This window comes from Trachypithecus francoisi, unplaced genomic scaffold, assembly GCF_009764315.1.
Source record: "Trachypithecus francoisi isolate TF-2019V2 unplaced genomic scaffold, Tfra_2.0 Lachesis_group17, whole genome shotgun sequence".
Lineage (NCBI taxonomy): Eukaryota > Metazoa > Chordata > Mammalia > Primates > Cercopithecidae > Trachypithecus > Trachypithecus francoisi.
In genome coordinates, this window is record NW_022681462.1 from 88,646,516 (window position 1) to 88,664,017 (window position 17,502).

Consider the following 17,502-nt stretch of genomic DNA (forward strand, 5'->3'; position numbering starts at 1 on the left):
AATAAGTTTCAGCTTCTGAAGAATGCACCATGTTAACACCATGATTTCTTTGTGTACTTGGAACTTTATTTTAAAAATCTTTGTGTTATGGAAAATACCAGCATTTCATCAACACTTTCTTTATTCTGATGTAGTTATCTAACAGCACCTTTCATTTTCTGAGAGTGATCTGAGTTCCAACTCCTAGGGCTAAATACTAAGGAAAGAACTAAATATATATAGGTACTAATGAAAAGAAGATAGGTTTTAAAGTATTTATCTTAAATAGGTGGTATTTGTATTCCATCTTACTGATTTTCCTCCTTTTTTAGGGAATCAAATTTGTTAGTTTTGGAAATGATTATATTTGTACAAATATAGATAAGAAGTAACTTCCCTCAATTTTTAAAAATGTTTAAGGTTGCAGATGAAGAGGCAAAGAAAGGAAGTAAACCTTTACGTGTCAAGAAGCTCTATGTAATGTCAGCCTTACTTATAGAGCAACACCATGAACAGATGAAGAATGCCCAGCGAGGAAAAGTTAAAGGAAAAAGTTCAGAGGTAAAGTAGCAGGTTAAATAACATTAAATCATCCGAAGTGTTTAAGACAAAAGAGAAAGAGACTGTCAAACTTCTCTTATGGACAGGTCATTTAATTTGCGTGTCTGCATTTGTTTCTTTAAATGATATGAAGAAAAATAATGACTGATTTAGAATTAGTATTCAAATTTAGAAATTTCTACCTAGAAATATTGAAATTGTTTTTCTGTAATACTAATCTGTAGTCTTTGCTTTAATGTCTTCTTTTTGTTAAAAAATTTTACTTACCTGGGAAATCCTCCTTTTCTCATCAGTGAGTTTTAAAACTTTCCTAGATATATTATTTTAATGCGTAAAAGAATGTCTGATTAACTTAAAATCTAATTAGTTATGTTTTAAAATTTATTCATACCAGTTTAACAAACTATGAATTATACTAAAAAATTAAGTCTGTTTTGGGTGCAGTGGCTCACACCAGTAATCTCAGTGACTAGGGAGGCTTAGGTGGGAGGATCACTTGAGTCCATGAGTTTGAGACTGCAGTGAGCTATGACCATGCAACTGCATTCCAGCTTGGGTGACAGCAATACCTCATCTCTTAAAAAAAAGTCTGTAATCATAGTTTAGTAATGATAAAATCTGCTCGTTTAGATACTTAAATGACTGTTGTTATTCGGGAGTTGATGCTGTGTGTGTGTTTGTACTGATGCAAAGTGTGGGCTGACTTTACTTGTAGGCCACTTCTGCCTTGGCTGGTTTGCTGGAAGAGGAAGTTCTGTCTACAACAGATCGTTTCACAGATAATGCATGGAGAGGGGCAGAGGCTTACCACTTCTTTATGCTTGCACAGAGGCAGCTCTATGAGGGATATGTGGACGCTGCACTGAAGACAGGTGGGCGTGTCACCTAATGTGTATAGTATGTCTGAATATTATAAATTGAGTGTGAAGGGCCAGCTTCTTCAATTTGCCTTTATGTGGCCTTCAATAACATTTTTTCCTACGGATTTATTTTCTTACGTTTGAGATTATGCTATATATAATTTGTCTTATGCATTCCCATTTTTGAAGTTTTCTTTTAATGCAGAGAAAACAGCTCACAGAAATGTCAGAAATTTGAGATAAGCAAAAAGAATGTGTATAGCATTCATATGGCTAGCCATTCAAAGTTAAATACTTCATAGCCAAGTTAATATTTTTTGGAGAAAAATATATACATGTATATATTAAATATACTTAATACATATATTTAAAATCATAAAATATATTTAATACATACATTAAGGTAATTTTATTCTTTACAATATTGGGAGTATAACATGGCATACTTTTATGTACTTTTTCAAAACCATGTTTTAAAATATTTCCATATTTTACATCTACATTGCTATAGCATTTATCTTGTGTTTTATAAAAGTGATACTTACCTAATAATTTCAACCAAAACAAAAATATGAAGAAAAAGTAAAATAATCTAGTAATTTATAAAATTACTGGGGGTAGCCGAGCGCGGTGGCTCACACCTGTTAATCCCAGCACTTTGGGAGGCCGAGACGGGCGGATCACGAGGTCAGGAGATCGAGACCATCCTGGCTAACACGGTGAAACCCCGTCTCTACTAAAAATACAAAAAACTAGCCGGGCGAGGTGGCGGCACCTGTATTCCCAGCTACTCGGGAGGCTGAGGCAGGAGAATGGCGTGAACCCGGGAGGCGGAGCTTGCAGTGAGCTGAGATCCAGCCGCAGCACTCCAGCCTGGGTGACAGAGTGAGACTCCATCTCAAAAAAAAAAAAAAACCTTGCTAAGCTTCAGTTTCTCTTTGTGTAAAGAAAGGATAATGGTATCTTCCTCATAGAGTTATGGTAATGATTGAGAAGTTCATGAAAAGAAAACTCACTTATTTTGCTGCCTGGACATTGTGAGCCCTCAATAAGTGGTAGCTGTGGTGATGATATTAATAGTGTTTTTTTATATAGTCATATCTGTCAGTCTTTTACTTCATATTTTTCATGCTTAGGAATTCCTTTAAGTGTTTTAAATATTATGTTTATTATAATATCTAAGTTATCCTGAAACCATATATTGAGTTTATTCTTTCTTAACAGATTTGAAATTCTACCTTCATGTGCCGAGACCAGCTCGGTCAGGGAGACCCTAACCCAGTGGCGATAGAGGAAATTAAAGACATGCACACAGAAATACAGATGTGTGAAGTGGGAAATCAGGGGTCTCACAGCCTTCAGAGCTGAGAGCCCCAAACAGAGATTTACTCATTTGAGGTTGAGGTGCCACTATACCACCATGGTTCCAGATAATAGGAGCTCTTGTCATACTTCTTATAGCTACCATCTGACTGTTTTGTTCAGAGCATCTGAACATAGTGTGGCCATGGCACGCAGACTGAGAGGTGCAATTCAAGCTAAACATCCCCTTAGGGGACCAATTAATAATGATTCCATAGGATTTGTGTAGCACCTCTGCCTGTTCTGCAATGCAATCTTCTTAAACAAGTATGTTCATTTTTTCTGGCCAGGTTCAATTTTGTTTACAAATAGGTTTTTGAGGGCGGTATGCCTCAATTATAGGAGCAGATTTATTATGGTAAATACTGAAATCAGAAAGCATGTGTAACTACATCATACAGTGATTACATCTAGGCATTATTGCCAGCCAAGATTGATAAAGATGCCCAATAAGTATAATTGTTCCCTGTGTCAGCCCTTATTGAAGGAATACTCACAGCAGTGGTGATCACTGCTATCATAACTACCATTCAATTACTCATTGTGACTGGTTGTCCCGCTTTCCTCAGGTTTTCTTCCACCATCTGTGACAGCTTCTTGATCCGTCCCAAGGTGGGTGGCTGTGTTCGATGGGTGTTGCTTGTGACAGTTGGGGTCCTCCTCTCAGTGTCAGTTTTGACATTGCTGCAACCGGGGGGTCCTCGGGATCATCCCGGAATCTTTTCCTCAGCATCTGGCTTGTAAGGTTTCAGGTGTCTTGATGGTATCCAAATCGGCTGTTGATTTTGGCCTGGAGAAACACAAGCATAACCTCTACCCCAAATTATTATTTTACCTATTTCCCAACTTTTTGTTATCAGATCTCTCCACCAAACCAGTTGTTCTGCTTCTGTCTTTGCAGCTGGTTTCTGTAGATGCTGTTCAGCTGCTGATAACATCTGGCCTTTGGGCAGTCTCAAAAAATTTAAAGTTAATAATGCTAGATTCAATTGTGTATTGGCTGTTCCATAATCCCTATTTCTCCCCCTTTTTTGTTTTTGTCATCAGTTGTTCATCTGTATGAAATCGTAACTGAGCATTTTCAATTAACTGTGTAGAATGAACCACGTTTGAAGAATCAGAAATCACATTAAAAGGCATGTCAAAAGCAGTCAATATCTCAATCACAGCTACAAGCTTCGCTTTTTGAACTGAAGTATAGGGTGCCTGGAAAACTTTACCTTTTGATCCAGAATAAGAAGCTTTACCGGCCGGGCGCGGTGGCGCAAGCCTGTAATCCCAGCACTTTGGGAGGCCGAGACGGGCGGATCACGAGGTCAGGAGATCGAGACCATCCTGGCTAATACGGTGAAACCCTGTCTCTACTTAAAAATACAAAAAACTAGCCGGGCGAGGTGGCGGGCGCCTGTAGTCCCAGCTACTCGGGAGGCTGAGGCAGGAGAATGGCGTAAACCCGGGAGGCGGAGCTTGCAGTGAGCTGAGATCTGGCCACTGCACTCCAGCCTGGGTGGCAGAGCAAGACTCCGTCTCAAAAAAAAAAAAAAAAAAAGCTTTACCATTACTAGACCCATCTGTAAAACAATGAAAATGCTTAGCAGGCTGCAGGTTGTTGATCACAGGAATTGTAAATGCAAATTGTTCACAGTCTTGCTCAGCTAAGGGGATAGTAAAGAAACAGTCTTGGCCGGGCGCGGTGGCTCAAGCCTGTAATCCCAGCACTTTGGGAGGCCGAGACGAGATGGAGACCATCCTGGCTAACATGGTGAAACCCCGTCTCTACTAAAAAATACAAAAAACTAGCCGGGCGACGTGGTGGGCGCCTGTAGCCCCAGCTACTCGGGAGGCTGAGGCAAGAGAATGGCGTGAACCTGGGAGGCGGAGCTTACAGTGAGCTGAGATCCGGCCACTGCACTCCAGTCTGGGTGGCAGAGCGAGACTCTGTCTCAAAACAAAACAAAACAAAACAAAACAAAAACAAAACAAAAAAGAAACAGTCTTTTAAATCTATGACAATTAAAGGCCAATTTTTTGGAATTATAGCAGAAGGCAGTCCTGGCTGTAATACTCCCATAGTTTGTAAAACTGAATTGATGGCTGTTAAGTCAGTTAACATTCTCCATTTACCTGATTTTTTCTTAATTACAAAAACTAGAGAATTCTAAGGGGAAAATGTTGGAGCTGTGTGCCTATTTTCTAATTGTTTAGTAACTAATTTCTCTAAAGCCTCCAGTTTCTCTTTACTTAGCGGCCATTGTTCTATCCGAATTGGCTTCTATTAACCATTTTAAAGGTAGAGGTTCTGGAGGCTTAACAATGGCTGCCATCAAAAATGATATCCTAATCTTTGGCGGGAACTTTGTCTTTCTGCTTGAAGCAGTTCTTTCAAACCTTGCACATTTTTTTTCTGGTCCCATACCAGGGACATACCCCATTTCTTGCATTATATGCTGACTTTGAGGGCTATATAATTGTTCTGGAATTAGAACTTGTGATCCCCATTGTTGTAATAAATCTCTCCTTCATAAATGTATAGGCACAGAAGTTATAATTGGTCGAATAGTCCCAGGTTGTCCATCAGGCCCTTCACAATGCAAAATATAACTACTTATACTACAGGGGCTTTACCAACTCCAACTATGTAAAATTGAGCGGGTAGAATTGGCCACGTGGACAGCCAGTGCTGTAGAGAAATGATTGAAATGTCTGCTCCTGTATCTACCAAACCTTTAAATTTTTTCCCTGAATAGTTATTTCACAGGTAGGATGTTTAGATCAGTAATTTGATTTACCCAGTAAGCTGTCTTGTTTATTTGTGCTTCCAAATCCTCCTGTTCATTTAATTTCACTTTTCCCCATTTCCACATACGGCACAATCAGGAGCTGTGCTATGTGCTCTCCTGGCTCTGCTTTCCAGGGAACAGAAGTAGATATAACAATTTGAATTTCACCATTGTAATCCGAATCAATGACTCCTGTATGTATTTGTACCCCTTTTAAACTTAAACTAGACTTTCCTAAAAGTAATTCTATTGTGCCTGCTGGCAAGAGTCCACAGACTCCTGTTGGGACCCTTTGCGGGAGTTCCCCAGGCAGAAGACTCACAGCTTTTGTGCAGGATAAATCTACTGTGGCACTACCGGCTGTGGTGGGGGACAGACATTGTACAGGGGTGAGGGAATGGCCTGAGCTGGAAATGCCCCGATTTGGAATGGGGCCCGGGACGGGCCCCTCATTGTGTTTCCCAAAATTGGGTCCCCATCTTTATCAAACTTAGAGTGACACTGAGTAGCCCAATGTTTTCCGTTTTTACATTTTGGACATATTTCAGTCTCAGCAGTTTTCTTTCTTCCCCTATCTGGTGGCTTGACTCACTGATTTTTTCTACATTTTTTTTTAGTATGACGGTGCTTCCCACAGTTAAAACAAGCTCCAGGAAATAGAGTATTTCCTTTATCCACTCTTAGTCCTGCCATTTCTTGTGCTAGCAGAGTAGCCTTATGCAGATTACTTCTGATACCATCACAGGCCTTGATATAATCAATTAAATGTGCTTTCCCTCTGATAGGTTGCAGAGCAGCCCAGCAATCAGGATTAGCATTGTCGAAGGCTAGTAACTGCAGCACTATATCCTGAGCAGCCAAATCTACAATCACCTTTTTAAGAGACTCCTGTAACCGAGCTATAAAATCCACGTATGGTTCTTTTGGTCCCTGTTTTATAGCACAAAAGGAAGGGTATTGTTCTCCACATGAAGTGATTTTTTTCCCAAGCTCTAATGCACACTCCTCTAAGCGGTTCTGTGGCATCATCCTGCATGACCAGTTGTGCATCTAAACCAGCCCAGCTGCCAACCCCCAAAAGTTGGTCTGTAGTTATATTAATTTGAGGTTGAGCCTGGGCATTGTGAGCAGCCTGAATGGAAGCTTCATCTGCCCACCAAATTTTAAATTTTAAGAACTGAGCAGGAGTTAGACAAGCTCGAGTAAGAGTGTCCCAGTCAGTAGGAATCATCTGACTGGAAACAGCAACATTCTTTAACAGTCCCATTACAAAAGGAGAACCTGGTCCATACTGATTTATAGCTTGTTTAAATTCTTTGAGTAATTTAAAAGGAAAAGCCTCAAATGTAACTGTGATATTTCCCTGTTGTTCTAGGGTGTGTATTCTAACAAGGAACTGCCAAGCCTCTAAATCACCCTCTCGTCTAGCTTGCTGAATTCCTGCCTGAATAGAACTAAGAGTGGTCGCTTGAGGCGCTGCTCGAACAGTCACTGGGGCAACTACTTTTTGCCCAGTGTCCTCTGGAAAAGAAAGATTTGGAGGGTCATTTTCTTCAAAATAATAATGAGCGGGTGCAGAAGGGTAGGGATGAACCTCTCCCTCCTTTACAGCTTTAGCTTTAGCTGTCAATAAACTTGCTCTGTAACCTCTTCTGTTACTTCATTATACTGTCCTTCCTCCTCCTCATCAATGTGAAAACCAAGGTGGAACAAACCACAGCCAACACTTGTCACATTGTTACTCTTAAAGGCATTCTTTTTTTTTTTTTTTTTTTTTTTTTTTTTTTTTTTTGAGGCGGAGTCTCGCTCTGTCGCCCAGGCTGGAGTGCAGTGGCCGGATCTCAGCTCACTGCAAGCTCCGCCTCCCGGGTTTACGCCATTCTCCTGCCTCAGCCTCCCGAGTAGCTGGGACTACAGGCGCCCGCCACCTCGCCCGGCTAGTTTTTGTATTTTTAGTAGAGACGGGGTTTCACCGTGTTAGCCAGGATGGTCTCGATCTCCTGACCTCATGATCCGCCCGTCTCGGCCTCCCAAAGTGCTGGGATTACAGGCTTGAGCCACCGCGCCCGGCCTCTTAAAGGCATTCTTAAACCACGATGCTTCCGAGCTCCCCTTCTTACCACAGGGATTGCTTTAAGAGTACTTGGGTGTCCTCCAGCTAGTTCCATGTTCTCCAGCCGTCGCTCCGGTGACCCTTCAACCTGGATTCAAGCCCCCACGATGGACGCCACTTGCCAAGACCAGCTTGGTTGGGAAGACCCTAACCCAGTGGCGCTAGAGGAATTAAAGACACACACACAGAAATGTAGAGGTGTGAAGTGGGAAATCAGGGGTCTCACAGCCTTCAGAGCTGAGAGCCCCAACGGAGATTCACCCACGTATTTATTAACAGCAAGCCAGTCATTAGCATTGTTTCTATAGATATTCAGTTAACTAAAAGTATCTCTTATGGAAAACAAGGGATGGGCTTGAAATAAAGGGATGGGTCTGGCTAGTTATTTAAAGCAGGAGCATGTCCTTAAGGCACAGATTGCTCATGCTATTGTTTGTGGTTTAAGAATGGCTTTAAGAGGTTTTCCACCCTGGGCCGAACCAGATGTTCCTTGCCCTCATTCCAGTAGACCCACAACCTACCAACGTGGGTGTTATGGCCATCATGAACATGTCACAGTGCTGCAGAGATTTTGTTTATGGTCAGGTTTGGGGCCTGTTTATGACCAGATTTTGGGAGGCCTATTCCCAACATTCATGAAACTAAATTTATACATTTTTAAAAATTATACTTTAAGTTCTGGGTACATGTGCAGAATGTGCAGGTTTGTTACATAGGTATACACATGCGATGGTGGTTTGCTGCACCCTTCAACCTGTCATCTACATTGGGTATTTCTCCTAATGCTATCACTCCTCCAGCCCCCTACCCCCAAAGGGGCCCCGGTGTGTGATGGCTTGCCCGTGTGTCTGTGTGTTCTCATTGTTCAACTCTCACTTATGAGTGAGAATCTGTGGTGTTTGGTTTTCTGTTCTTGTGTTAGTTTGCTGAGAATCTTGGTTTCTAGCTTCATCCATGTCCCTCCAAAGGACATGAATGCATCCTTTTTTATGGCTGCATAGTATTCCATAGTGTATATGTGCCACATTTTCTTTATCCAGTCTATCATTGATGGGCATTTGGGTTGGTTCCAAATCTTTACTATTGTGAACAGTGCTGCAATAAGCATACATGTGCTTGTGTCTTTATAGTAGAATGATTTATAATCCTTTGGGTATATACCCAGTAATGGGATTGCTGGGTCAAATGGTGTTTCTAGTTCTAGATCCTTGAGGAATCGCCACACTGTCTTCCACAATGGTTGAACTAATTTACACTCCCACCAACAGTGTAAAAGTGTTCCTATTTCTCTACATCCTCTCTAGCATCTGTTGTTTCCTGACTTTTCAATGATCACCATTCTAACTGGTGTGAGATGGTATCTCAATGTGGTTTTGATTTGCATTTCTCTAATGACCAGTGATGAGCTTTTTTTCATATGTTTGTTGGGTGCAAAAATGTCTTCTTTGGAGAAGTGTCTGTTCATATCCCTTGCCCACTTTTTGATGGGGTTATTTGCTTTTTTCTTGTAAATTTAAGTTCTTTGTAGATTCTGGATATTAGCCCTTGGTCAGATGGGTAGATTGCAGAAGTTTTCTCCCATTCTGTAGGTTGCCAGTTCACTCTGTTGATAGTTTGTTTGCTGTGCAGAAGCTCTTTAGTTTAGTCAGATCCCATTTTTCTGTTTTGGCTTTTGTTGCCACTGCTTTTGGTGTTTTAGTCACGAAGTCTTTGCCCATGCCTATGTCCTGAATGATATTGCCTAGGTTTTCTTCTAGGGTTTTTATGGTTTTAGGTCTTATGTTTAAGTCTTTGATCCATCTTGAGTTAATTTTTGTATAAGGTGTAAGGAAGGGATCCAGTTTCAGCTTTCTGCGTATGGCTAGCCGGTTTTCCCAACATCATTTATTAAATAGGGAATCCTTTCCCCATTTCTTGTTTCTGTCAGGTTTGTCAAAGATCAGATGGTTATAGATGTTTGGCATTATTTCTGAGGCCTCTGTTCTGTTCCATTGGTCTATAGATCTGTTTTGGTGCCAGTACCATGCTGTTTTTGTTACTGTAACCTTGTAGTATAGTTTGTAGTCAGGTAGAGTGATGCCTCCAGCTTTGTTCTTTTTGCTTAGGATTGTCTTGGCTATGCAGGCTCTTTTCTGGTTCCATATGAAATTTAAAGGATTTTTCTTATTCTCTGAAGAAAGCCACTAGTAGCTTGATTGGGATAGCATTGAATCTGTAGATTACTTTGGGCAGTATGGCCATTTTGATGATATTGATTCTTCCTCTCTATGAGCATGGAATGTTTTTCCATTTGTTTGTGTCCTCTCTTATTTTGTTGAGCAGTGGTTTGTAATTCTCCTTGAAGAGGTCCTTCACATACCTTGTAAATTGTATTCCTAGGTATTTTATTCTCTTTGTAGCAATTGTGAATGGGAGTTCACTTATGATTTGGCTCTCCGTTTGTCTATTATTGGGGTAGAGGAATGCTTGTTATTTTTGCACATTGATTTTATTTCTCCTTTGCTTATGAAGCTTAGTTTGACTGGATATGAAATTCTGGGTTGAAAATTCTTTGAGAATGTTGAATATTGGCCCCCACTCTCTTCTGGCTTGTAGGGTTTCTGCTGAGAGATCTGCTGTTAGTCCGATGGGCTTCCCTTTTTGGGTAATCCGACCTTTCTCTCTGGTTGCCCTTAACATTTTTTCCTTCATTTCAACCTTGGTGAATCTGACAATATGTGTCTTGGGGTTGCTTTTCTCAAGGAGTATCTTTGTGGTGTTCTCTATATTTCCTGAATTTGAATGTTGGCCTGCCTTGCTAGGTTGGGGAAATTCTCCTGGATAATATCCTGAAGAGTGTTTTCCAGCTTGGTTCCATTCTCCCCATCACTTTCAGGTACACCAATCAAACGTAGATTTGGCCTTTTCACATAGTCCCATATTTCTTGGAGGCTTTGTTCATGTCTTTTCACTCCTTTTACTCTAATCTTGTTTTCTTGCTTTATTTCATTGAGTTGATCTTCAATCTCTGGTATCCTTTCTTCTGCTTGATCAATTTGGCTATTGATACTTATGTATGCTTCACAAAGTTTTCATGCTGTGTTTTTCAGCTCCATCAGGTCATTTATGTTCTTCTCGAAACTGGTAATTCTAGTTAGCAATTCGTCTAACCTTTTTTCAAGGTTCTTAGCTTCCTTGCATTGGATTAGAACATGCTCCTTTAGCTGGGAGGAGTTTGTTATTACCCACCTTCTGAAACCTGCTTCTGTCAATTAATCAAACTCATTCTCCATCCAGTTTTGTTCCCTTGCTGGTGAGGAGTTGTGATCCTTTGTAGGAGAAAAGGCATTTTGGTTTTTGGAATTTTCAGCCTTTTTGTGCTGGTTTCTCCCCATCTTCATGGATTTATCTGCTTTTGGTCTTTGAAGTCAGTGACCTGCGGATGGGGTCTCTGAGTTGGACATCCTTTTTGTTGATGTTGATGCTATTCCTTTCTGTTTGTTAGTTTTCCTTCCAACAGTCAGGCCCCTCTGCTACAGGTCTGCTGGAGTTTGCTGGAGGTCCACCAGTGGAGGCTGCAGACCAGCAGAGATTGCTGCCTATTCTTCCTTTGGAAGCTTTGTCCCAGAGGGCACCTGCCAGATGCCAGCCAACGCTCTCCTGTATGTGGTCTCTGTTGGCCCCTACTGGGAGGTGTCTCCTAGTCAGGATACACGGGGGTCAGGAACCCACTAGGAGGTGTCTCCTAGTCAGGATACACGGGGATCAGAGACACACTGAGGAGGCAGTCTGTCCCTTATCAGAGTTCGAACGCGGTGCTGGTTGATCCGCTGCTGTTTTCAGAGCTGCCAGGTAGGGACATCTAAGTCTGCTGAAGCTGTGCCCACAACTGCCCCTTCCCCCAGGTACTCTGTCCCACGGAGGTGGAAGTTTTATCTATAAGTCCCTGACTGGGGCTGCTGGCTTTTTTTCAGAGTTATCCTGCCCAGAGAGGAGGCAGTCTGGCTGCAGGGGCCTTGCCGAGCTGGGGTGGGCTCCGCCCAGTTTCAACTTCCCAGCAGCTTTGTTTACACTGTGAGGGTGAAACCACCTACTCAAGCCTCAGCAATGGTGGATGCCCCTTCCTCCACTAAGCTCAAGCATCCCAGGTTGAGCTCAGACTGCTGTGCTAACCACGAGACTTTCAAGCCCGTGAATCTTGAGCTTACTGGGCTCCATGGGGGTGGGACCTGCTGAGCCAGACCACTTGGCTCCCTGGCTTCAGCCCCCTTTCCAGGGGAGTGAACGGTTCTGTCTCGCTGGTGTTCCAGGCGCCACTGGGGTATGAAAAAAAACTCCTGCAGCTAGCTTAGTGTCAGCCCAAACGGCTGCCCAGTTTTGTGCTGGAAACCCAGGGCCCTGGTGGCGTGGGCACCGGAAGGAATCTCCTGGTCTGCAGGTTGCGAAGACTGTGTTAAAAGTGCTGGGCTGGAGTGCATGGTACAATCCCTAATGGCTTCCCTTGGCTGGGAGAGGGATTTCCCCATCCCCTTGCACTTCCCAGGTTAGGTGACTCCCCACCCTGCTTTGGTTCATCCTCCTTGGGCTGCACCCACTGTCCAATCAGTCCCAATGAGATGAACCTGGTACCTCAGTTGGAAATGCAGAAATCACCCACCTTTGCGTCGATCTTGCTGGGAGCTGTTCCTATTCAGCCATGTTGCCAGCCAAGGTCAACTTTTTTTTTTTTTTGAGACAGAGTCTTGCTCTGTCGCCCTGGCTGGAGTACAGTGGCGCAATCTCGGCTCACTGCAAGCTCTGCAAGGTCAACTTTTTTAGATCCCACATATGAGTGAGAACATGTGATATTTGTCAGAAATGTCCATTTTAGAAATCACTTGTGTATCTGTGTTTCTAAAGATTTGTAGTTTTCTTCTTGCTGGCTCTAAACGTTTATTTTTCAGTTTATTCCTAACATTAACAATGTTAATGATAACATTGTTGTCATTAACAATGAGGTTGTAAATTTTTTTTTAATTGGTTATTACATATAAAAATTATTTTTCTATTTTTATTTTATAACTGACCTTCATTAGTTTTGACTAGTATATGATATAAATTATACACTGTTTAAAATAGCTGTATTGTATTCAGTTTATACACTATTTTTAGACTTAAAAGAACAGTTAGATCTTTAACTTGAGATGCTTCACCTACTGGGTGAAGATCTCTATATGCCTCATTTTTTTTTTCTCAGTGGTAAAATGATCTGAAACAATATATGACCTGTAAAGTATTACCCTTGAACCTATTATGCTTTGGATATGAAATTAGAGGATACGGTTTATTATAACTGAATGATTACATTTTATATACATTTCTTCTACTAAACTTTGTTGTAAATACTTGACCCCAGAACCAGTTTATAGGATTCTGATTGTAAAACACACGAATATATTGTTTTAAGCTTGTTTTATGAAATTTTTGGTATACTATAACGAGTATTTTTAAGATTCCAAGGTCTAGAGAAGAAAAAGATACAAATTGATTATGAATCTAATGTCAAGTCTAATACTATCTTAATATTAAATCGAATATTAAGTCTGCATTTTTTTATTATACTTTAAGTTCTGGGGTACCTGTGCAGAACGTGCAGGTTTGTTACATAGGTATACATGTGCCATGGTGGTTTGCTGCACCCATCATCTCATCATCTACATTAGGTATTTCTCCTAATGCTAACCCTCCCCTAGTCCCCCACCCCTGACAGGCCCAAGTCTACAGTGCATTTTAAAGAAAGATTTTTATCTCCAGTATAATTGCAAATAAGATGCTGTAACTCGAATTGTCTGAACTGACAACTTGGAGACTCATTTTCACAAAATCCTATTGTTTCAGTGAGACAAACGACAAAATCAGTAATACAAAAGCAATAATCTGTCCAGAGAAACACAAAGAAAAAAACATATTATTTTATACTTTTTTGCTTATATTGTTTTGCTTTTTTTTTTTTTTAACAAAAGGAAACCTGGTATTATCTTGCAGTTTATGATTAACATAGTATAATACTCATTTGCTGTTTCTGAAGTGCCACAGAAATTTCTAACATAAATTGAAGAAAAATTGACACCAAAATTTTGTGTGTGTGTGTGTATGTGTGTATTTCTGAGCTGGCACAGCCATGTGTAGCATTTGGTAGCATCTTTTCACAGGATGAGCTGTTAGCCAGCTTCACAGACCCTTGGATATCATGTAGCCTAGTTCCTCCTCCTAGTGCTCCCATCTCTCAACACTGTTTGCTTTCAGTTTGTTCATGCAAGTTCAACGAAAACACCTTAACTTAGATTCTTCCTTATGCATGTTCATAATATCATAATAATTATTTTTAAAAACCCAAATTGTCCTGTTTTTCTTAGCTCTTCATCTGAAAGACTATGAAGACATCATCCCTCCTGTGGAGATCTACTCTCTGCTAGCACTCTGCGCATGCGCCAGCAGAGCCTTTGGGAGTTGTTCAAAAGCTTTCATTAAACTTGAATCTTTAGAGACCCTCAGTTCAGAACAGAAACAGCAGTATGAAGACCTCGCTTTAGAAATATTCACCAAACATGCTCCAAAAGATAACAGAAAACCTGAATTGGGCAGCCTTATGGAAGGGTAGGCTAATTTTAATTAGTGGATGTCATTCTACCTTATTAGAAGCTTGGATTTCTACATGTACAATGTTTAATGTAGGAAGTAAAGCGCTAAATTTTGAAGCAATTCACATTAACATTATACCCTATTTTATTTATTCTTACAAGTGTATTCATGCTTTTATTTTTTCATTGTAAGAAAGGTTTTTTCTTGAAAAAACTTTTTTAAATGAAAGTATTTGACATTAATCTTGGAATTTTTATTCTTTAGATTTTTTTAAGTGTATTAAATAATTTAAGTTAGACTAATGAGAAGTTTTAAAGTATAATGAATTGTTTCTCCCCTTGTTTTACAGTGGAGAAGGGAAACTGCCAACATGCGTTGCCACAGGAAGCCCGATCACTGAGGATCAGTTCTGGATGTGCAGTGTATGCAAGCATGGTGTCCTTGCTCAGGAAATAAGCCACTACAGCTTCTGTCCCTTATGCCATAGTCCAGTGGGATAAAGGAATGATAAACTGTATATAACCGTAAAATATAGGTAACATCAATAAATGGCTATATGCTGTATGTGTAATAAGGTTTATTTCTATGAGTTTTGTATGAAAATAAGCCTCATTATTTATAGTTGAATTTTTGCACAAAATACATGTTAATAAAATAATTTTTAAGGCAATACAACTGTGAAATAATAAGGCTGATTTTCATATAAATGTATGAAAATCAACCATATTTTCTGTCTCCCTCTCTCTTTTGTCTATCTTGTATTTGGTTACATGATACCATGGGAATATTCCAAATAAATATTTTTCTTACAGTGTCAAGGTAACTGAATTCGTTAAAAAAATTGAAGGGAGTGGGGAGTGGGGGAGGCATGGGAGTGGGGCAAAGTTGAATTTAGAGAATTTTTATAACCCATGTTACAAGGAAGTTAAACAATTGTAATAGTGAAATGAGCTTTCTCTGTAGCCATAGTTAATTAAATAAGCGTTGAATGTCTTCTTTATTATATATTCAGAAGTGAGGCGATGGCATTTTAAGACATTTTTTTGCAATCTAAATTGTTTCTAATAGCCCTATTCTTCTATTTTAAAACCTGTCCTTTTAGTTTCATTGAAGAGATGGCATTTGGAATTTACACTTTCATATGATTGTGCAGAAAACTTGGCTCTATTTATAATGAAAATAACAAACCCAAATATCCATTTTGTAGTTATAGCTTCTACTGAAACATTGTCACTAAGCTGGACCCTTCATTTACACAAGTATTGTTGAGGGAGTGATTCTTTCTTGATACGCATCTGTTTTCATGCATTATTAATTTAGAAGATAAACAGTTGTGATCTGTAATGGACCATTTCTTATGTCTTGTATATAGCTAATAATGTTCTCTGTTTATTTCTCATTAATTCCCATTTTGTGGCTAAAGACAGAACTTTGCACTATTTCATCAAGATTATTTTATTAAGGTTTGGCTTACCTTTAGTAGAGGCAATACACAGAGATACGAAACTTTGTTATTGCAGCTGCAATGCACTTTCTCAATCTGATGTTTTTGTCTTATAGAGACCCAGGCAAGTTCAGCATGTTGCAGATTGGGAATAGTGAGCTATAAGAAGAGATTTAGAGCCTAGATGAGCTTAAGATAGATAGTGGGCTCTGTATTATGTCTTTATAATGAGAGCTATCAGCTCCTAAGATATTTCTCTAAAGTTAAAAAAAATTAAATTATACCTCCAGCTGATTGAAGTCCACCCTTTCCACACTGATGTGCAATTATATGAAAAAAAAAAAAACAAAAAAGCAAGTCCATATATGCAGGTACCAATTTCTGGTTTCTTTTTCTGTTCCATTGATCTGTTTGTCTTTCTTTGGCCCAAAGCAGAATGTCTCAGTTATTATAGTTTTTAAAATAGGTCCTGCTATCTGGTACAAGTCCTACTTTGTTTTTCTTCTTCAAAAATGTTTTGTCACTCTCAGTCCTTTGCACTTCTTTTCTACATATACAACCATATAACCGTGCTTAATGACTGCTTTTTTTTAAAAAAAATACTTCTCAATTGTCATATCTGTTATTTTTTTTATCATCTTATTGCATTGGCTAGGATACCCAAAACAATGCTGAATAATTAAAGTGATGATACTGGGTATCCTTGTCTTATTCTTAATCTCAAAGGAAATTTTTCAATATTTTAAGAAATCATTGCTTATTATATTTTCTGTAGACATTCTGTTGGTAGGTTTTAATAAGTATGTCTTCTTGTCCTAGTTTGCTAGGGAGTTGAATTTTATTAACTGAATTTTCTACATCTGTTGAGATTTTTCTTCAATTTGTTGATGTGGTGAGTTAAGTACTACAAGCAAGAATACTTGATAATGCTAAAAACTGCTATTCACAATAACAATGTAACATGTAAGAGTATCTGTAGACATAACACCTAATATCTATGCTCATAGCAGCCACCTTTATAAAGCAGAAACTGCAGTGGATGCAACAAAATCAATTAATAGAAATACAGTAATAATGACTTCAATGCAATGTTGTTGTGACGATCTCTTATAGAAAACACACTTGCCACTTGATTTTTCCCTATTTTTTATGTGATGAAATACACATAGCATAAAATTTACTATCTTAACCATTTTTAGTTGTTTTTAAATTTAATATTTTACAAGACATGGTCTAGCTCTGTCGCCCAGGCTGGAGTGCAGTGGCACAGTCATAGCTCATTGCAGCCTCAAACTCCTGAGCACAGTAATCCTCCCACCTCAGCTTCTCAAAGTGCTGGGATTACAGGCATGAACTCGTGCACCTTGCCTATATTAATCATTTTAAGTGTACAGTTAAAGTGGAATTAACTATATTTATTAAGTACATTCATATTGTACATATTTCACCACTACCACCACCACCACCACCATCCATCCATCCATCTCCAGAATTCTTTATCTTGCAAAACTGAAACTGTATGCTCATTGAACAATAACTCCCTATCCCCATTAAAGCTGTCCCTGGCAACCACATTCTACTTTCTGTCTTTATGAATTTGACTACTCTAGGTACCTCATAAAAATGGAATCATTCAGGCTTTTTGTGGTTGGCTTAATTCACTTCATGTAATGTCCTCAAGGTTCATCCATGTTGTAGCATGTGGCAGAATTTCCATTCTTTTAAAGACTGAATAATATTCCATTGTATGAGTATACCACATTTCGCTTATCCACTCATCTGTTGATAGACACTTGGATTGCT

General features: G+C 39.6%; 1 protein-coding gene across 1 annotated transcript in view; it reads left to right on the forward strand.

Moving 5' to 3' along the window:
- Positions 1–15,073, forward strand: part of WDR35 (WD repeat domain 35) — a 69,366-nt gene extending 54,293 nt beyond the window's left edge. Inside the window, exons 23-26 of the mRNA XM_033176748.1 lie at positions 400–540; positions 1,256–1,412; positions 14,030–14,270; positions 14,605–15,073. Of these exons, the coding sequence (XP_033032639.1) occupies positions 400–540; positions 1,256–1,412; positions 14,030–14,270; positions 14,605–14,755 (690 nt within the window). The 3' untranslated portion in view covers positions 14,756–15,073. The remainder of the gene's footprint in view (positions 1–399; positions 541–1,255; positions 1,413–14,029; positions 14,271–14,604) is intronic.
- Positions 15,074–17,502: the final 2,429 nt, after the last annotated feature.